The following is a 21,690-nucleotide window of genomic DNA, read 5'->3' as shown; positions in this document are numbered from 1 at the left end:
ATTTTCTACTTTAAAGAAACAAAACAAATCCTCCGCAAGTTTAGATCCTGTTTAGATATCGGCATGTACAGACAGTCAAGCAGATTGTGTTTGTGTCATACTTTAAATTGGATTGCCTGAAGTCCATGTGGTCCAGGGATTAATGCTGCTAGCCCCCCCACCCCCTAATCCACACACACAAACACCCAAGTCTGAACAACAAGGTGTGTAAATGCCAATCTCTTGATTAGAGGTGTAGAATCACTAATGCTATTGGCATGATTGGCACATTAGTTTGTTTACTTAACCAACCTCATCTTTCCAAAGCATGTGCTCCAGTTTTCATCCAGGGACTCTCGGATAACTCCCAGATGGAGAGGAGCAGAGTCCTCATTTAGTCGGGCATGATATAACAAAGCCAGCTGCATAAACATGTGAGATACGTTATTATAGCCTGCTCATGGCCCGGGTCTGTAAGTGTGGACTTCCCCCTGCTTTTAGCAAGTCTTAAAGAAGCCTTCAGACTGTTAGTGACGTGAAATTCTGAATAGTTTCTGTACAATCATTGTCTCCATGTGCAATGAGGAGTCATACAGCAAAACACACACAAACGTCTGTCATCATTAATGTGGATATGATTGTCCTTGACACGAGTTTCCCTGACATCATCATCGTCATGAAGCACATATTAGCTTTTTCCTTTATTGCTCCCTTGGCAGGCCCTAACCCTAGCATGGGGTGACTCCATGTGTTTAATTAAAAGCAAATGGAGACCGTACAGTGAGGGGTAAAACAGATTGTATCCATATGCTTCCTGGGTGTGTCATATCCAACATGGTGGAGAGATAATCCTCGATTTGCATGGGTGCCTCCAGTTGTGACAGTCATGCTGTCGGCCACGTTGTAACTGCCACTAAATGAGATCAACGGGTGGTTACCGTAGGAACCTTTAGAATTACCTCAATCCATCAAGAGTTTATAGTTTGGTGGCGATGTGGAAGTCATTATGGGGAAGAGGCTTTTCATTTTGTTTTCCGATTATGTGGCGGTCAGTGACACAAAGCTTCTTTTCTGTTCCTGGGTTCCAAATAAGTCATGTTTCCCTCCAGTACATGTAGACCTCTCAGGACATTTAAGGTCAAGGACATGAGTTCTAGTCTCAGCTTTATTCCTACTTTGACATCTTTTTAAATTACTACTGGTGTTACTTTTCCAGATGAAAGGTAGGTTTACTGTCTGCTTTGTTTTTACAGGCTTTTGTGTTGTAAAAGGGTTTTTTAATTTGTTTTAAAATCTTACCTTGAAGCTACCTACCTTTTTCTAAGGTCTTGAATTTGTATTTTGGACTGGAAAAGAAACTAACCCTTCAGACTGTTGGGAAGTTTTCAGAAACAATTCAGAAACCAGGAGGGTAAATCCTTTATAATTCTGGAAAGCAGAATACCTAAAGAAATGTAAAGAAAACTGTCAAACTGTACTGTTGGTTTTAATATTGCACAAACTAGTTTAGGATCCTGGCTATTTTTTCTAATGTTAATTGTGAATTGAATCACATTTTCCCCATCTGGTTTATTAAGGCCTGACAGAGCAGACAGAGTCTGGAGTCACACAGCCATCCTTTCATTAACTCTGAGGTATGCGTCTGCTCAGAATAAACAACAAGAAAATCAGGTGACATATAGACAAAGGTCTTTTCTATCTGCGAACCACACTCCCTAAATATACTGCTAGGATGAGATCGCCCCTCCATGTGAGTAGCTGTCAAAAGTCATTAAGCTTGTGAAAATTGTTAAACATTTGGAAATGAATAGAACACAAATCATCACAGCACACCATGAAAAATAATTATATATTCATTGTGTTGTGAATTGGTATGCCCTTTATCGAACCCTGTGTGAATTATTGTAATTTAACAAAACCTAATTATAATAAGTTAAAACATTTTTTTTTTAAAAGCCTTCATGCATACATTTACCAAGTAGGCTACTCGTGTGTGGTAATTGTGTATTGAACTCAACTTTAGTTGGAAAATGTAACAGTTTAATTAACAACCACACATGTGTTAGGTGCCTGTTTGTGTGTATTAAGGCCCAGCTGTCATCAGTTAAAGTTGTTTGAGTTGTTTTGGAGACTCTAAAAGCCATAATTACTGGTCCTTAAAGGCAGAACGGCTGCAAATTACAGCTGCGCTCGGAGCACACTAAAATAGCCTGATTCAATTATTTACAAGTGAAGAATTCCAATGGTGTGTTATCGCACATACAACCAGTCTGCTTCTATAGCCACGAAAGTAGAAACCATTGCTCCCACTGCACACACACACACACACACACACACACACACACACACACACACACACACACACACAAAGACTCGTGAACAGGAGATGCGTGACTGGACTGACTGAGGCTGTACCAGTGCTCTCCTCTCCTTCAGCCTCATCATGTGTGTTGAATTACCAGAGCAGACTGCACCAGAACAGTCAACAGAACTGAACAATTACAACTATTATAGCGTCCTTCTACACTGTTTAACTTCAACACATGAGGCAGAGTGGAACAAAAATATATTTCTTAACAAGGCCACATGTACAATATTTCAAATGCATTATCAGCGTTTAGGAGTTTCTATTCCCCTGGTTGTGAAATCCCCATATTATGGTTCTCTATCCTCATAAATCCCGGATATTTTCTCTGCAGGGCACATTATCTGACTGAAAGGTCATGAGTGCAGCAGGATATCCCCCTCCTTGAATGCTCACTCTCAGAATCCCCTCTGTTCAGTCTCACTGTCCCGTCTGAGAGGGTCGCTCCTCTGTTGAAGTGGATGTGTTAATATTATGTGACAGTAACCCGGCTGCCCATCTGCTACATGTAGCCTCTTGTCTTCTCTCCTGTTTTCTTCTTCTCCCCGCTGCCCAATAGTTTCCCACTTTCTTTCTCCAAGACAACATCCCATACCCAAAATGGAATAATCTCCAACAAGTTCCCTCCTGTTGCCATACAAGCTGCTCCAAATTGACTGAATAAAAAAAGGATAGAGAATAATAGTGAAGATGTCAAGCATTGCATTAGACTTGTAGATCTCGACTAAACCCACTAATCTGGAAATGCATTTTCATCCACTTAAGGTTGACCTTTGCCCTTCCTCTGGCTTCATCTGTGACCGGTCAACACCCCTTATCCGTGTCACCTCACAAACTAATCTCGCTTTCAATAGACTTGACTTCAAAGTTTTTTTTCATCAATTAAAAATAAATAATGATGACACACGCTCTGCACCATTAATTAGAGCTCATAATAAGTCCCCATGGGGACCCTCATTAGGCCTGGAGGTTGTTTTTCAGCGAGCAGTTAGAGGAAATAATAATTTATTTCCAGTGTGAGCTCAGTCTAACTCGTGGCCCTGGCGAAATGCTGCCAGGGTTGGTTTAGTTTGCGGCTCCAATGGCCCAAGGGGGAACCTCGCCATAATGGAGAGCGCCATGCTGGGTACCTCGATGTTGTACTGCCAGAGGCCTCCCTCTGGTTAATGATATCATCCCACTCCAACCCTCCGCACTGTGACTCATTAACAAGCTCAGATCCTGGGAGAGAGCCCATCTGTGTGCCACCTGTACGAAATCTTCAACTTTAGCAACATTTAATGCAGGACATCAATTAGATTTCTTTCAGTCTTTCCCCTCGTGCACATCGCACTCCTTTTACTTCTTTGCCTTCTGCTCTCTATCTTTCTGCCATCCTGCCGCGTCCCCTCCCTGTCCCGTTTGTTTCACAGAGATGATGGATGAAGGGCTACTTCAGCTGTAAATGAGGCAGAGAAGGTCTGCCATGTTGACTTCACAGTGATGTATTTTTCCAAGAAGTACTCCAAGACCTACAAATGATCATAACACTGGGGTTTATATGAAGGCAAAGTGGCCCTTTTTGTCTTTTGCAGTTGTATTTGTTTAAGGTGTTTGTAGAAAGTTATACATATGTTAAGACAGCTTCATGGTTATCTGAAATAGCTTTAATACTGTGGGATCATCATATCCTCTGGAGTGGCTCCGTTTTACACAAACAAGATAAATATTAAAGTTTTAGACAATAAGGCTTCAATTGTGTCTAATTCAATTTGTGATGCATTGTGTGACTCTTTTTCCCCTCTGCAAATAATGCTTAAGTGGATTTTCTTTTTCATTATGTAATGGCCTTACTATACTGCAGCTTTCACCATCAGTGGTTGAGTTTGACTTTCCCTAACCAGAAATCATTATGAATAAATGCATACAGAATTCAAGGGAACGACCACAGCAGAAATGTCACATCATGGATCACATGTTCAGTAATGTTGACTTTTGAGTCCTTTTTATGGAAATAATGTCATAAAATCAATCCTCTTAGCCTGTAGTTATTGAACTATTCACAGAATAACAGGTTGCTTTTATTCTGCTGTATATCCTTATAGATAAACTTACCACAGTTTGACGTCCTCACCACTTGAAGCACCTGTGAGGACTTTGAGCGTGTTGTGAAAAAGTGAAACGAGAGAGTGAAGTCAGAGAATACTTCTTACCCCTGTACAGGACAAGACCAGCAAAGAGTTAAGAGGTACTGCTTTGTCCACAGAGGTCACCAAGGTTTACTCAAAATAAATGTTGCTTACAGCTTAAGTAATGAATCTGACTTCCATTCTGCCAAAGCAAGGGTCACATTTTCACAAGACTGTGGGAGGGTCACAAATCAGCTATTTGAAGACCAGGACCACACAAGTCAGAGCTAAAACTGTTTATTTCTAACAAACCAAAAGAACATAAAAAGTACACAAACTAAAGTACACAAAAGGGTTTAGTGAACACATAACAGACAGGGGGCGCTGATGGCCTAGCGGTTAGGTCGCAACCAAATTCAAGTCTGACATGCGTCTCCTTTCCTGCTCATGATTCCCCACTCTCTCTCCCAATGTCCTACTTTATATACACTGTCCTATCTGAATAAAGGCAAAAAAGCCCCAAAATAAAACTTAAAATAAAATACCCACAAAAACAGACAGAGACAAATTTAAAGGGTCAAAGAGAGAAATGCTCATTTCAGACCTGTTCAGACATGGAATCTATCACATTGAACACTGAATGTCACAGACAGTCAGACCAGGTGAGATGAAACTAGAAGACCCCTCTCCACCATCTGGACACTTTTACGTTGTTACCATGGGGGGAATCCTGTCAACAGAGGGTATTTCCCTTTTTGACTTGATGTAAGCAAAGGCGTAACAGCCGTCTAATCACAATGTCTGTCCCTAAGTGAGGGATGAAGTCACATCATTAGTTGGTCAAGTGTTTAAAGTTTCCCATTGACTGTTAGTAAAATGATCAGACATGGACGTTCCTCAATAAATCCTAATGAACCTGTTAGAGCAAACATCAGGGGTGTGTCCAGAGGTGTGACAAGGGGTGGCGTAGCCCCCTAGCAGCAACAAGCATACATCTTTGTTTTGAGTCCTACAAAAATGAAGAATGGTTCATTTAAATGTTGCCACTGTGTTATATTACTTTGTCAAAAGGAAAAGATTATCTGTATGACTCCACCCACTTCATGAGTCAGTTAGCCAACCCAAGCCAAAAAACTTCTGGAGATGCCCCTAACAAATATAGACATTACCACTGATAATCTGAGAAACATTTCACCACAATGTAGAGTACAGTCCACTCAAAAATGTTTTTACTTGTTTTAATGTTCATAATGATGAACACAGAGCAATAATATTGTTAAGCCGTGTTTACAGGATATTGTCAGCGATATCTTACTTTAATACATTTTACCTTCAACTTCATGAAAGCTATCACTGGCACAGACAAACAGAATCCCCCTTCACTGAGGACAATGACTAGTGTCAGTGTGACCTGCTAATTCTGTTCCTCATCCTATCCCTCTTAGACAAAGTAGATAATCTTCAGACACAATGGACAATTTAATCAGAGGGAAGTTTTGTCTCTAACTGGCATTGTTCATTTGATAATCGTGTTCTCATGGCTTAAACACAAAAAAACATTTGTCCAGACATCACCCATGTTCTTCAAAGTACAACTCAGGAATCAGAAAACAGTGACTCATTTAATCTGCACGTGCATCCTACTGTGCTCACTCTCCTCTGATTTGCAGCGCTGCAGTGAGCTCAGTGTTGCCAGGCTGAGAACTGAAGAATAGTGGCCCTCATTTCACCTTCTCTTTGCAATGCATGGGTTCACTTTTGGAGGAGGATTTGGCTTTTTGTTGATGTCACTGGGAAAGATATAAAACGCCTGAAAAGACCATTAGGCAATGAAAAAAAATGCTGATTTTAAAGTATGACCCAGAGCAGGGTCTTCTCAGTTAGGTCCCCTTTGTATTTAACCATTAGATACGAAACCTCAAGCAATATGAAGACAAATGTTTGGGGGGAAAGTTGAGAGTATTCAAAAAAAATCTTTGGTAGAAGAAGAAGTGACATTACATTTCATCACATATACCATGTATTATTATAGTTATTGAATCAGGTCTGGATGAATCAGGCACATTTTTCATTTATAGGTTGCTGGCAGAAAGATGATATGAGATTTGACAATAATCTCACTTTGAACAGCCACATCAAATCAGTCATACAGTCATGCTTCTTCCAACTTGGAAAAATGTCTCAAATGAAGCCATTCCAGTCGACCAAAAACCTGGAAATAGTCATTCATGCTTTTATTTCATCAAGGTTAGATTACTGCAACTCCCCTTTCTCCGTCTGCAGCACAATATCTCTCTCCTCTCTACAGCTAGTAAAAAACACGGCTGCCAGGATTTTAACACAAGCACATCTCGCCTTTCCTTGCATCCTTGCACTGACTACCAGTTAGTTTTAGAGTTGATTTGAAAAAAGCTCTTATCACTTTTAAAGCCCAGAATGGTTTAGCCCCAAGCTCTATATATGTCCTTTTAACTCCACCATCACGGGCTTTGAGGTCCTCAAATGCTGCCCTTCTGGTGGTTCCAAAGACCAGATTCAAAAACCAGAGGTGACAGAGCGATTGCCACCAGACTGTTGAACAACCTCCCAGAGGAGATTAGGATGGCGAAGACTATTTCCTCATTCAAGGTTCTTCTTAAAACACACTTTTATAGTCTAGCCTTCCTCTGATCCTCCATTGTATCCTCCCACTCCATCTGTTTTTATTATCATCTTTTATTACTGTGTTTTATGTTTTACTGTTGTTTTATTGATGGCGTTTTCCGCCCTTATTGTTTTATGATTAACACTTCATGATTCTGTGGTTTTATCCTGTAAAGCACTTTGTTAACCTTGTTTTGGAAAGGTGCTATTTAAATAAAGTTTATTATTATCATTATTATTATTATTATTATTATCATTATCATTATGACAGTTGAATCAGATCCTTCCAATGATAAAAAAAAAAATGTAAAGAAGGACATACAACTTAAAATCACTGGACAGGATCACTGATTATGTGACAGAACAGTTCATCTTTGAAATGAAAAAGGCTACATACATCACACATATCTGTGATGAGATAATAATGTGTTTGCCCTGGTTGCTATGGGCTACAGGTTTTGTTTTGTTTTAACCTGGTCTATTATATCTCTGGCAGTGGGATAACACTGCCATCTGTTGATGTAAAAGAGACATTACAGTTGTGAACCAAAGCCTCTGAGTCCAAAAGAGCCTTCAGTATATTATACAGTACTTTGATAAATTCTCATTTATTGGGTATGTTAAGAATGTTAGTCCCGCCTCCATGTGACTAACTTGGGCATGCTTTTAACCAGACTTAAATCCTTTTTTATTTTTACTTCTTTTTTTTTCTTTTTTTTTCCGCTTCTGCTTGTAACATTATCTTTGCCATTATTTGTACATTTTTGGCACCAGTTTGATACAGCCCAGATCTGCTAATGTGAACCGCTCATGATGGTTTCTCCATTTAATCCTCCAGTTAATCCTCCTCCTGTTAACAAGGCACAGCAGGGTGTCGGTATAGGATGATCAGCCGAGGCAGGATCCTGCCAATCACAGCTGGCACCCTCAAAGTGCTGGACTGTGGACAGAGTGCGCTGAGCAGCTAATGACGAGCCTTTGGCTTCTAGCAGCTGCTGGCTAGCGATAAGAAAGGGGATACCTTTTAAGATTCAATATATCATTGTAGCCAGTGAGCTTTTCAAGGCCCGTCTTGGATGAGAAGGACTCACAGGCCAGGGCTTAATGTGGCCTGCAGGAATCACACTAATGATGGAGGAATAGGGACTCTGCACGTGTGAGAGAGAGGCACAGTAGAGAGGCATGTCCTGGAGGCAATTCTCCACTCTAGTGTCTTTGTTGCACAGGAAAATCTCCACACAATGGTGAATTAGTATGACAGACACTTACATGACAAGCAAACTAAACCATGCATTACAACAACTGAGGGAAAGGGCAACAACTTGGACAAGACTTCAGTCTGAATCAAAGTAGTTTATTAAACAGGAATGAAAAACTATAACATAAACACATGCAAGGTCTTGTAAAAATTAGATTATTAACTTTGTTAGTATGAATAACTCACAAATAGCAAGTTGAATTCATAATGTTGAAATAAACTGTGTCTCAATTAAACACACGGACAGGTTGAGTTGCAAGGCCTTACTTGATCTTATATAATCATATATGGCTGAGGTATCCAACCAAGGTATCTGATTGGATGAGTGGTATTCCATGCGTACAGTGCCCTATAAAAGGCTCTGCATGCATACTGATACTGAGTACTACATCACTGTTCAGTTAAACTACATGTATCTCTCTCCACATGTTCTTAAGTTACACTACAGCTAATGGTCTTTGTCAATATTGTTTAAGATGATATTTCTAAACATCAAAGTTACTGTGAGCATACTCTTTTTTCAGCATGAAATAGAAACATGCATATAAATGAAAGAAACACAAAGATAGCTGGTGAGTAGAAATAGTGATACACTATAGAGGAAATGTTGTTGTGTTGTTTGGCGACATGTAAAGTCTGAGAGCTAGATGTATTAGCAAGGCTAAAAGACTGATTATACCGAAAATAATGATCTTGTAGCTTCATACTTTGACTGCCATGTATTGGATGTTGAGCCCTTGTAGAACAGTAACATTACAAGTTTTTATTAGTTAGTTTTGGATAACCTGCTGCTGTAACGCCACAATTTCCCAGTTTGATGATGATGATTTACACAACGGCCAACAATACACCAAAACACATCTCTCTGATACAAAGTTTTAAAAAGAGGACAGTGTCCAGTGTCGGCCAGTCTCCATTCATTTTATTCCCTGCTGTGGTCAAAGAACAGTTAGCAGGATCTGTTGGGGGGAGCAAAGGGAGCAATGGATGATTCATCCCGGAAATAACACAAAATAGCTACATTTCATCAGTACAATACACCTCAGTGGATAGTCCATTAGACAGCACACAAAAGAACTCACACAAACGATTTCCATACAAAATAGCCACATTTGTTACATTAAAAAACAACAGACCCTTGTACAATTGGCAGGTTGAAATGCAGGATGAGCCAGAAGGACCCCCAGGATCAGGCATCAGAGGAGCAGACAGATATTGTGAATGAGTACATGATATGTTTGTTTTTGATAAATGTTCAAGTTTTCTTTCAAAGGTTCAGTAGTTGTCACAGTCTCTGATATGAGCTTGTAGTTTGTTCCAGGAATGTTTGCCTCTAACAGACATCACTATTTGACCTAATACAGTTCTACTCCTCTGTACTTTTCAGTCTCCCCTAGTTTGTGCTCTGGTATGTATCCTATCATTGTGCCTTTTCTGGATAAACAATGTAATCATTCAGTGTTAACCATCACATATTATGCAAAATAACCTTAAACATGTTTTTCTAACACTAATATGTGGCCCTAGCCTGTCTAAAAAAAAAAAATTATGGTTTTTCTCATAAAAAATTATGATAAAAATCCATCCTCTCCTTCTTTTGCCTGCATCACTTTTCTTTGACAGGTTGTTTGAAGATTTCCCTTCATGACATCACAAAGGGCAAAAACCCTCCCCCCCAGCTATGTGTTTCTTCTGCCCTCTATGTCTGCCTTTTCACCGTAAACAATAGGACATGGAGTGAGAAAACCCCGGCCAAGAGGGGCGTGGTCAAAGCCAGCTCATTAGCATTTAAAGCTACAGACACAGAAACAGCCTGTTCAGAGCAGGGCTGAAATAGAGAGGTTTATATGCATGATGAAATACAGGATCAGAGTGGATATTTAGCAAGAAACTTCACAGACATGTTTTAGGGAGCTCTGTGATTCTGTAAACTTGTTGAAAAGGAGTGTGATACATGTGACCTTTAATGGATGTGAGTCCATCCCTGGAAGATTACCCACCCTCACTACGTTTAAAAGACAGTGACAGTTCACACAGCATTGTTACAGCAAAAAGGTATGCATTTTCAGTTGAATCCAACTATGGCTACCTAAAGCATGCTTGATTCATTAGGTAGCCAGTGTTAGCATATAAGCTTGGACGCTAATAATTACGTTACATAAGTTGCAGTCAGTCAGAAATCACACAAATATCTGATCACAATATTTTCCATCTGGTTTTTGTTTCAAAAATGTAATCACAGAAGTAAATATCTTGGATGCAGGTTCATTGGAGGAATTATAACTGCAGTCTTGTAAAAGAAAAATACTTGTGACGAAGGTCCATTGAGACCAGAAGATTTATATTTGATCAATAAATTGTGTTGCTGAGTAAGGTGTGCAGTGTGTGGGGTTTTCTTCTGTCTTTAACTGGGAGATCAGGTTTTATAATTTGTTGTTGACTGTCTGTCACAGCTGATGTGGTCTCATTCAGCTGTACAGCTTTACCCTTCAGTAGTATACAATGTTCAGTGTTCATTTATCAATGTTTTTGAAGTTAGGTTTAAATACTTCACAAAGTAAATATTGTCCATGTAGTCTAACAGTCTCATATTAGCTAAAAATAATTGCTTGTGTGGACTTCTTCATAACTTGGTCTCCATCACTTTTTCCTCTAAGAAGGATTTCCCACAGAATGTGATGGCTCTAAATTCCTTGGAGATTTCCAGTAGGGTCTTCCCTTTAGTCTCAGGCAGGAAAATGAAGGTAAAAACACAACCCAGCAGGCAAATGCAGGCAAACAGCACAAAGCAGTACGAGTCCACGGCACTCTGGTAGAGAGAGGAGACACAGTGTAAGGCATCCGGACTTTTATATTGATAAAAAGGTTAATGTTAAGAGTTTCATGGAAGTGCTGAAATATTCATTGTCTTTTGATACACAATGAAATATATTCATTTGGTTAATAAATCAATTAATAGTGTGTTGCTTTTTGTATTTGATGTACTCACAATAATGAATGGAAAGACAAGGCCTACAAAAGCAAAGAAGAACCAGCGCTCCATCCCCGTCAATACAACCGCTGCGATTCGATCGGACTGGATGAAGATCTCATTGGTGAGAGCCATCGTCGATCCCGCTGTGTAAACCAGAGAGTCAAAAACCGGTGATGCAGTTCATTATGTTTTCAAGCACGTGTCTTTATATTTGAATCATAGCACATCACTTTGCATCATTCATCTCAAAACAAGTACATACAAGGTCCTCCACTATAGAAGATGATTAAGAGGAAGATCAGAGCAGGAGTAATGAATGGAACCCAATCGCTGGAATCCTGTATGAAGAAACGTGTATTTGAATCACAGAAGAAGATGTCCTGCAATTTGTGCAACTAAAACTTCAACCCTCTGCAGGTCTTATGTCCACTGGGGATTAGTACATGACATTATGCTTTTTTTATAGACATTTCAGTGACAAGAACCTTTGAATAAAAAAGAGTACACTCTAGACCTTGGTCTATTTATAACGAGTCTAGAGAAAACATTTGTTATGAGTTGTCGCTTTAGAACTGACTCACATGACATGGCTTGTCAGTATTCAGGTTTACCTTCAGAGTGAGTGTGACTGTGGCAAACACCCAGCAGGCAGCCATGAGACCATAACCAGACCAGAACAACACCCTGCTCCCTGCACGCTCCATAACCATGCCCTGAGAGAGAGAGAGAGAGGAGAAAGAGAGCGAGAGAGAGAGAGAGAGAGATTATAATTACATTTTTAGTATTTATCATTATTATTTGTATTATTAAAATTATTGTAGTCTTGTTATTTGTGATGCGTTGGCAGTATTGTATTGTTACATTCATGCCAATAATGCTTATTAAATTGAATTGAAATAGAGAGAGAGAGAGAGATTAAGAATTGTATTCTTCTTGTAAAATTGTGACCTTTTAGTCTGCTGAAGTCAACTTCACTTTATGCTCCTTTTTTATTAGTTTAAATATCCCTCTTAAACCCAACATCAATGTTTTTATATCCGGTTTTTGCAATCTGCTAGTAAATAAGTAAAATTGATCCAGTAAGCCAGCTCACATGTAACAGATAGTCATGTGATTTTTGACTGTGAACAAGTTAGATGTTTGCACTATTTCCACTGCGCTCATCCCTCCAACAAAGAAAACACCGAGCTCAGCACAGTAAGCAGGGGAAAGTGATGATGAGAACTTTACTACAAGGTGGACTCAGTGGAAACACAGAGTGGATGGCTGTTAGATTGGAGATGGGGCTTTTCAAATGCCAAATGAACAGGACCAGTGGATCGTTTTTTGATTAAACCAGGAAACCTGCCGAGAGATTACAAATCTCTTGGCCAAGACGGGCAGCAGCACAATCATCAAAGTTTCAGACAAACAATGACACATACAAATATAAGAAATACAAGAAATAACCAATTAAAACCGAAAATCGCAAGCAAAATCAAAATCACCAACAATCAGGGAGAACAACTACAGCCAGATGTGTCTTCCCGCAAGTCATCTGACATCCCCTTAAAAGCATCCAATGAGAGCAGCTCATCAAGTTTCAGGTTGTTTTTTATCATTTGTTTCACGTAAAGGGAGTAGCAAACTTTAACAGCTTTTTTCTCAGTTCAGCTCTGTCCTTTGGAACAGACAGTGAGGTTGCTTTCACATGAAGTTTGGTGGACTCGGGTGACGTTGCCACATAGTTGCATTTTCATTTTGTTCGGTTTGCTTTCACAATGCACTTTGTAAAAGCACACCAAAGCCTGGCAAATGTTGAGTATCATAGGCACCTGCCACTAGTTGGGGCTGTAGCTCCAGTCAGTGACCCCAAAGTAAATAACAGGACAGTGGAAGAAATGAGAACCCTGTTTTCAAGCAGACCAGAGTTTGGTTCTTTGGCCCCAAACCAGAGTACATTTAAGCATTCACCCCCCCCCCCCCCCCCCCCAACCAAACAAACTCTCACACAAAACGCACCAGAGTTCGTTCCTATGTGTGAACAACGAACACCATCCAACGAGCATACAGCGAACAGTGATGAGTGAGGGCTTCAAAAATAATGATGCATCTCAAAGTTCTATGATACACAGTGTCCAGAGCATGCAGGCTTTGAGAGAGAGAGAAGGGGTGTGCATGTATAAAACATCAGTGATCACCACAGTCCAGCATGGACATTTTTAGTCAACTTTACAAAGTTAAAGATAAGTCGTTTTACCATAGGCAGGGCAACAATGACAGCTCTAGTTCAACACCATAAGAAGAGTGTGTCAGTCGAGTGTAGCAGCAGACTTGACTTCACTATCTGAATGAGCTTGAAGCTATGCTGCACAGATGTCAATGGATTGTCATGTTGATTTTTTCAGAACATGTTAATATTGGCCACAGTTCATGCTTCATCAAGCTACCAACAAGACTGTATCACTCCTATAAAACAGTCTGGGAGTCAGTTAGAAGCATCATTTGCATGTCCAACTAAGAGAGTCACTCACACAGGAGATGAAGGTGAGAATTTCAGTGAATCCAAGACCCAAGGTTACATAGCGGATCTGGTCTTTCTGTATACCCGCCTTCAAGAAGATGTCAAAGGAGAAGATGTTGATCTGGAAGACACAGAAACATTTATTAGAAGAGGCTGAACTCATCATTCCTCTGACTCAAGATCAACATGAAATGAATAATTAAAGCTCCATCCTTACGGCAGACATTCCTGACAACTGGTTGCAGAAGTAGATGATGAGTATGATGATAAGCTGCCATCGGACAGTCCTGTCCCTCAGTAGCTGCAGAGGGGTTTTCGGTGGTGCTCTCTTAACGGCCTCCTGCTCTGCCAGCATCTCTTCCATCTCCTCTTTATAGTCACCTTGACCCCACAGACTCTGCAGAGCTGGGATGGGGAAGACAAGAGACACAGACTCAACAACTGAGAAATAAGATTCTACAATCACATTCAAATTATAATTATTGTGTGTCTAAATAGAAAAAAATGAATGTCTCATTGGGGTAAGTAAATGGTAAATGACTTGAGTTTATACCGCGCTTTTCTAGTCTTCTGAATTCTCAAAACACTTTTACACCACCTGTCACACCATTCACAGCTTCTATGTAAAGTGTCCATCAGTATTAACTAATCCATTCATACACATTCATACACCACCAACAAAGCCTCAAAAGCAATTCGGGATTAAGTGTCTTGCCCAAGAACACATTGGACACGTGGCTGCAGGAGCCCGGGAACTAGACCCTGACCTTCCGGTTGAGAGACAGTCGACTCTACCACTGACCCACAGCTGCTCCCTTAGTGAAAGTTAACAGTTAGAAAAGGGGCTCTTTGATCCATTATGTGTCCACAACCAACATTTTCAGATCAGATGTATGCCAAATTAAACTACAGTCAGGGTCAAGCAAGCAGTTGTATTGGACATGAGGGTTATCCATGAGTGCTGATACAGAGAACTACAGTAATGTGACTTTGAACTCAGAGTATCACTCAGCCTCTGGTGATCTGAATATACTCCTAATTAACCTCATACAGCTGATCAAAGTGGTACCTCTGAATCACTCGGGCAACATAAGCAACTGTTACAGACTCTTTATTCTTAAATGTTACACTTTTCTTCATCTTATTTGAATGCTTTGGGTTAGGGTGTAATGTTTAAACTTGTTCAAAGAATCAGGTGTACATGTGAAAATGTTTATTTGCTACTTGGCAACAGTCCAGTCTCCTATAAGGTACAATCTTTATTTACTTTACATGGTGGAGCACAATGAATATTTAAACAGACAAAAAACAAAAAGAGGTTTTTACTTTTTACAGTTAACATCTATAGCCTGCTTGTAAAACGGCTGTTATCCCATCGTAGGCAGGCCAACGATAATCACCGCCATGTTGATAGGTTCAGTACAGCACAACCTTGACTGTATTATGGCTTGATCATTCAACACATTGTTTTTTAATACCAGATCATCTGATTGGACAAGAGGCAACATCAACCAGGGCTTCAAACTTTGTGTATCACTCCACCTTTAGTCATGTGTTCTAAATGCTGCTAATTAATGTTACAGCAAATGTTCCTACATGGTACTTCCAAAATCACAGGCCACCAAAGCAAACAGATAAGTTCAAGTCAAGCACTGTAGCTTGTTTGCTGATTTGTGTCGACAGGCGCAGAGTAGTAAGAGAGCAGGTAAGTGTTTCTGTTGCTTGGCTACCAGTCACAGTCATGGGCCAAATGAATGATAAATTACCAATCTATTTGCAGAGGCGCTGTTTGTCAACAGGCAAGGCAGGCAACTGCTTGAAGACTGACAAACTTTAAACCACAGCAGAGGCCCAAAATCTGCAAATTTTGCAATGACCATAGAAAAACCTCCTTAAGGGGGCCCCATCTCACAGGCCTCACTTTCGTTGCCCTGCTAAGTGTTGCATGAATTATTGCTGTAAAAACCAAAGTTTGTCAATGAAAGTCAACCACGAAAAAATGAAGAGGAATGTTCTGTCTGTATGAGAGGAAACAGGAAAGGAGAGGAAGATGAGTAAGCGACAGGACACTGGCAGACATAAAAGTGAGGTTTAGGGGCTGGTTTGAGGAACCCCTCAATTAATTATTTCCTCAGGCCCCAACACAGTCTAAAATCGCCACTGTCTATTTGTGTTTGTTTTCTACGACATGCCATTTTTAAATATCTTAAATGTTCTATGAATATAATTTCTCGCTTTCCTTAAAACATAAGAAATATATTTTTGTATGTGGAGATAATCACACAATGTGCTCTTTTTTTCAATATTTAGACTGTTTAAGACTTTTTGGTCAGGTAGTGCATGAAAGTGAGGAAATGTACCAACCTTTTTTGCAGGCTTTATCATCACCTTTCTCTATGAATAAGTATCTGGGAGCCTCAGGAAGAAAAGGCAAAACTATAATCTGAACCACTGAGAAAACTGTGGGGACCGAGAGGAGGATGTTCCACAGCTCCTCACGGCCGAGGATCTCACTTCAAAAAAAAAAGAGAAACCCAAAAAACATAGATGTATGTTTTTAACAGTACGACCTAGAGGATGTTTATGTACACTTGTTAGGACTGAGTGGAAGCAAAACACAAAAAATGTTCACATAAAACTCAACTCTGATGCCTTCCTTTACCTCAACCGAATTTTCATAAAAGTAGAAAGAAGTGTGTCAAAAATAATACAACTGTTCACATGGTGCACATGTTGAAAAGAAAAGGTGCGTACCTTAGTCCAAATAACTGCCCTGACAGTTTGCCAAGTGACAAGAAAGTGGAGTAGGTAAGAGTCACTATGCCTGTTAACCTCCTGGGAGAAATCTCCCCCAGGTACATTAAATGGGTGCTTGCTGTTAAACCTGCAGGTACAAAGAGAGAGAGAGAGCATCGATCAGACAGTCAGGTAAACATACAGACTGTAAATAATAATCTTTGTACAGTCTATGGGTAAATGAGATGTGTTTACATACAGCGTTTGAAACCGCTCACAGGAGGTGTTGTACCTGAAGTGAAGCCATACACGATCCTTGCCAAGATAATCATTTCATATGATTTGGCAACTTTACTCGTCAGCATGATGGTCGCTGCAACGATGTTTGTACAGCTGCTGAAGATCATTGCCTTTTTCCTGATGAAGGGACACATGTCATTTAGAGTCTTTTAAGGCTATAGGAGACAAAACTACATTTAGTCTTTGTCGCTAACCTTCCCAGTGTGCCTGTGATAAATTTGACACTCATAGCTCCACATAGTCCTCCAACCGCATACAGGGAGACAATGAGGGACCAGATCATGGTGATGGTCTGTGTAGGGGGGGGCTCTCCGTATCTTTCATACCAGCTGCTGTTGATGAAGCGCTGTATGAACTGCAGTGGAAGGTTTAAAGAGCATTATTTAGCTTCATACATGAAAAAATAGGGAAAATGATCTTCCTATGTTCTTGTCAAACGGAAGAAGGCAAAGTTTAAAACACAAACAACAACAAGAAAAGAATAACTGCAAATGTTGTGTCTCACCGGTGAGGGAGAACTGAGTCCAGTGGTTTGGTATCCCTGTTGAAAGCTTCCACTAAACCCCAAAATAATGATGAGGAGCAGAACATTCCCACGGGTCTGCAGCCGAGAAGAGCACAGTGGATTGGACAAAAATGCATGTGTCACATTCAGTAAGACTACGAGGACAGATTTTTTTTTATTTATACCACAATTCAAAAGAATTTTACCTCCATGTTTAATTTCTGTCATGTTGTTTGTGTGTTTGATAAGAGAACACAGACTCACATGTAAGCACTAGTGATAGCTCTGCCTCAAGATGTAAAGTAATAAAATATGAATCAGGTTTTCACAAACAAGAGTTTAACTGTTGTATTTTGGTGCATAACAACAAACAAAGTTAAATAAAAACAGAAAAAGCTGAACTTGGGAGTCAAAAGCATGAAGAGATAGAAATTGTTGACTAAAAAATAAAAATAAAACATCTGTAATTTTATATAGAATATTTTTTGTGCAGGGTATGCACAAGAAAAAGACAGAATATTGAACAAAATGTGTATGAAAGATATGCAAAAGGTAACTTTACATCTCTTTATTGTCTTTTAAAAATGGGACAATCTACCATAAATTGGTTGGGTCACTATACTTCATAAAGACAACAAGACATGGAAAGGGGTTGATACATTATTTATAACTGCTAAACAATTCATTCAGAAGTGGAGAACATCAGTGTTTGCAATGATTTTTCTAAATCATTATCTGAAGATCACAAGACTCTGGTATGTTGTTTTCTCTAAAGCAAAGATTTAAACTTTTATTTTACACAAGATCATTCAATTCACAGAATCATGGCGAACACAAGAAGAGTTCATAACTCAAGATCACTGTGAAGACTTTCAGGAGCATCTTGAACTAAACCTCTCAGATATGAGCTGAAGTAGACTACTTGAATCAGTTGCTCCAGTCGATGCCACTTGTCATGCAGAAATGGCTACTGACCTCTGATAAGCATTAAGCATGTTCATGTGATAATGTGTTGACAATCTCCTTATCGCCAGATAACGAGGTTCGTTTCCTGACAAACTTAAATGATCTCAAGATTACATCCTTAAATTCTTTTACAAACAAAACTCCTCTAGGCCTCTGTACATATCACCTTTGTCAACATATATGTAAAGCTCCTGTTAAGAACTTTCCTAAATGTGTTCAGTATTTTGAAATAGTGTTTATTTTTATATATTTTGGGATTGTATGCCTGTATTTGATAGGACAGAGGATAGAGTAAGAAACCAGGGAAAGAGTATGGAATGACACGCGGGAAAGGAGCAGCTGGTCTGATATCAACCCAGGCCACACGCTAGGAGGACGATGACCACCTCGATACTTGGGGGGCGACATTAACAGCTACAGGCCATGGGCGCCAACCTTAAATAGTGATTAGTGATGAAAAATCTCATCCTGCTTTCTTTAAACATTCTGTGCATCTTTTCTGTGGAAAATGTAAACCTAGGCTTTTTCTGCGGAGCGCTGTATACTTCATCTGACACCAAACCTGAGGCAGTGGTACCATGTATGAATATTATACATTATTATTATATTATAATATATTATATAGAAATAATCCATCTTGATGCTGTTGGTCTCTTTTGCTTTTGAAGGTCATAGAGAGGCATCACTACACAGGTCAGTGTGTTACATAACCAACTAAAAACCACACTCAGGAGCTTTAAAGTCACACTGCCCCTCTTACCTTTACACTTAATGAAAATAACTCTATCAGGTGTTTAGGGGGGAAAAAACTCTTACACTATTACCACTGAAACACGCTTGAATTTTTGTTGCAATGGTGGCAGATTGAGATTTTTTGTATATCATCATAATTAGAGTATTGCAGTAAAAGGATATCAAAATCTTGACGTGTTCAGTGGTGTATTCATTTCATGTTGAATGACAAGATGACTTTAATAACTCAGGAACTGACCACCTTGAATGACTCAGCCAAAAACGTTGGTTCAGCTGAGTCACCGAGCCACGACAGTGACAAAACAACCTGCTTGCCTTGAACATCATGTAATATTTCTCTGAAACTTATCTTGGCTGAAGCTGAAGATCAATGTCTGCATTTTAAAGGATAAATACATCATTTATAACAGTTAAAGAAGATGTTTGCACAATCACATTGTGTCCCTGCGTCAACTGTTCTGTGAAATATTCAAGCATCACTAGCAAAATGAGTACAGTATTGGTTTTAAAATCAATGGTATCACATTTGATTTCTGTAAAAATCAGTAAAGAAAAACAACAACAACCTACCAGCTGTTGTAGCACTGATTCCATTGTGTCCTCACTGTCATGGGCCGTACAGATCATATGTCCAGACTGCACTGGACTCTGCTAAGTACTCAGGCTGCTTATCATTAACTTTTTAGACTTTATGACTACAAAATAATGTGACAATGATCTTCCCCGTGTGAGTTACTCATCTGCCCGGTGGAGTGCATTGATAAAAAAAAGTTTTAAAAAGTTTATTTCTCAAGGTGGAATCTCTCACATCAGCTGTCCTTCAGAAAAATGTAAGACTGTTGTCATTAAGCATTAAAAAAAAGAAAACCCTCTTACCAGTTTTTTCCAATTGCTAACACACTAAAATGACATGCATAGCACAATTATTTAAACTGACACACAGAGAGCAAAACATCTTCTCAAGTCTCCTAAAGTCTAAACACATTTTCTGCTTTACACACATTTTGCAATTCAAAATGGCACTTTTTAAATGCACTGAACACAGTTCTCTGCATAAGACACAACAATCTGACATAAAGTCTTCAAAATGACACTTCATGAGTGTGAGAAAGCCTGACTAGAGTTAACGAGCCTGCTCAGACATGTAACAAGCTCGGACTGTATAAAGCACGTGGTTTACATGCTGCAGAGCAGCTGCAGGAGCAGCCTGGACATTTAAGTTATATGTTTGTGTGTTAATGCAGAAAAGAGTAAGTTTGTTCATATTTACTTGAACTAGTTTCATATATGTACTTACTAAAGTTATTATCTTCATTCTATTCCAGTTAAATTGCATCGAGTTTTTCTTTGATACATACAAGATTGATTGTTATTGCAAAAGGGACATCATATATTGTATATGTTATGATGCACATTTGTGTTACCTACATATATATATTTTTTCCTTCTTTCCTTTAGAACCACACACACACACACACACATACACACACAAAGATACGTAGATTGATCCTCATAACTACACGGAACCACGAATGAGACACGAAACACAAGATATGCCAATCTCCTTTGTTCGAAGTGGCCTATATAAATCTACGTGTCTGTCACGGAATAAAACCCTTGAGCTGTGAATCCTCTCTCCTGTCCTGATTCTCTGACCGGAATCATTTTCCATATCTGCCGACCCAAACTAAAGAACTTTCCAAAGGTTCAACCTTTATTTCAATGAGCTAATTGGCCAATGTATGTGCCACCTGGCCAAACACCTCAATGGTTAATTGTTATCACTTCAATCAGGAAGTAAGCACTATGAAAAGACCACAAGTGAGCATCTTTTTTTTTTTACAAAAACAATGGAAGACGTTGCAGAGAGAGAAAGAGGAAGAGGGAGGGTGAGAATCAGAGTGTGAGGTAGGGGTAGAGCTGGTAGAGGAGTTCATGGCCAAAGAAGACGACAACTTTCAAATGAAATCAGAGCAACCTTAGTTGATCATGTCATCAACCATGGGCTGACAATGTGAGAGGCTGGACAGAGATCAGCCCAACTTGAGCCGTTTTACTGTACTGGTATATGTTGCACTGACGTGTTTGGTAAAAAATTAAAAAATAAATGTTTCAACAGCGTGTGTGTGTATCTGCAAATATTTCTGTGCATGTGAACAATCTGAAGAATTTTCTACAATTCAAACTATTTTAGTATTATGGCAAAAGTGCAAAAGTTTGATTTTGATAATGATAGTTTTGGTTGCAGTGCTTCATTTTGCAGGATATCTGAGGTATTTTGCAGTTTGGGTGTGTGGTTTTGTGAATTGTGTTAAGTATTTTGATAAAACCAGCCTAGTTTGCAAAATTGTGTTTTAGCAATTGGTAATACTGTGGAGCCTGAATGAATGATATTAACTCCTTCTACAGGGCTGACTGTAATATATCAGCAGCCGATCAATATGTCGATATATGAATACTTTTAAATTCACAGAAAACAAGTCTTAGGGTGCCTCATATCAGATGTGGTTTCACTTTGTGGTCTCAACACAACATTTTTAGAAACTTTTAGTACATCATTGAAGCAGTGCATCACAACACTGTGTTTAACACTTGACTTG

General features: G+C 39.4%; 1 protein-coding gene across 1 annotated transcript; it reads right to left on the bottom strand.

The window, feature by feature from the left end:
- Positions 1-10,025: 10,025 nt before the first annotated feature.
- slc2a9l1 (solute carrier family 2 member 9, like 1) lies at positions 10,026-19,738 on the bottom strand. The gene is made up of 12 exons (XM_061042311.1): positions 19,661-19,738; positions 17,372-17,467; positions 17,061-17,221; positions 16,859-16,983; positions 16,585-16,714; positions 16,195-16,343; positions 14,048-14,235; positions 13,841-13,951; positions 11,939-12,040; positions 11,590-11,665; positions 11,343-11,470; positions 10,026-11,162 (listed from the first exon to the last, which is right to left on the bottom strand). Exons 1-12 carry the CDS (start codon positions 19,715-19,717, stop codon positions 10,977-10,979), a joined length of 1,509 nt encoding a protein of 502 aa, XP_060898294.1. The 5' UTR covers positions 19,718-19,738; the 3' UTR covers positions 10,026-10,976.
- Positions 19,739-21,690: the final 1,952 nt, after the last annotated feature.

The sequence above is a fragment of the Labrus mixtus genome, chromosome 7 (genome assembly GCF_963584025.1).
Source record: "Labrus mixtus chromosome 7, fLabMix1.1, whole genome shotgun sequence".
In the NCBI taxonomy this organism is placed as follows: Eukaryota; Metazoa; Chordata; class Actinopteri; order Labriformes; family Labridae; genus Labrus; species Labrus mixtus.
This window is presented reverse-complemented; position numbering and strand designations above follow the sequence as displayed.

Bases quoted from the DNA above. Each gene is read 5' to 3' on its own strand.
- slc2a9l1 (XM_061042311.1), bottom strand. From the start codon at position 19,717: ATGATCTGTACGGCCCATGACAGTGAGGACACAATGGAATCAGTGCTA. The intron at 12,041-13,840 runs GTGAGTGACTCT...TCTCTCTCTCAG, and splicing joins TTCTCACCTTCATCTCCTGT to GGCATGGTTATGGAGCGTGC. The intron at 11,163-11,342 runs GTGAGTACATCA...TCTCTCTACCAG, and splicing joins TTGTCTTTCCATTCATTATT to AGTGCCGTGGACTCGTACTG.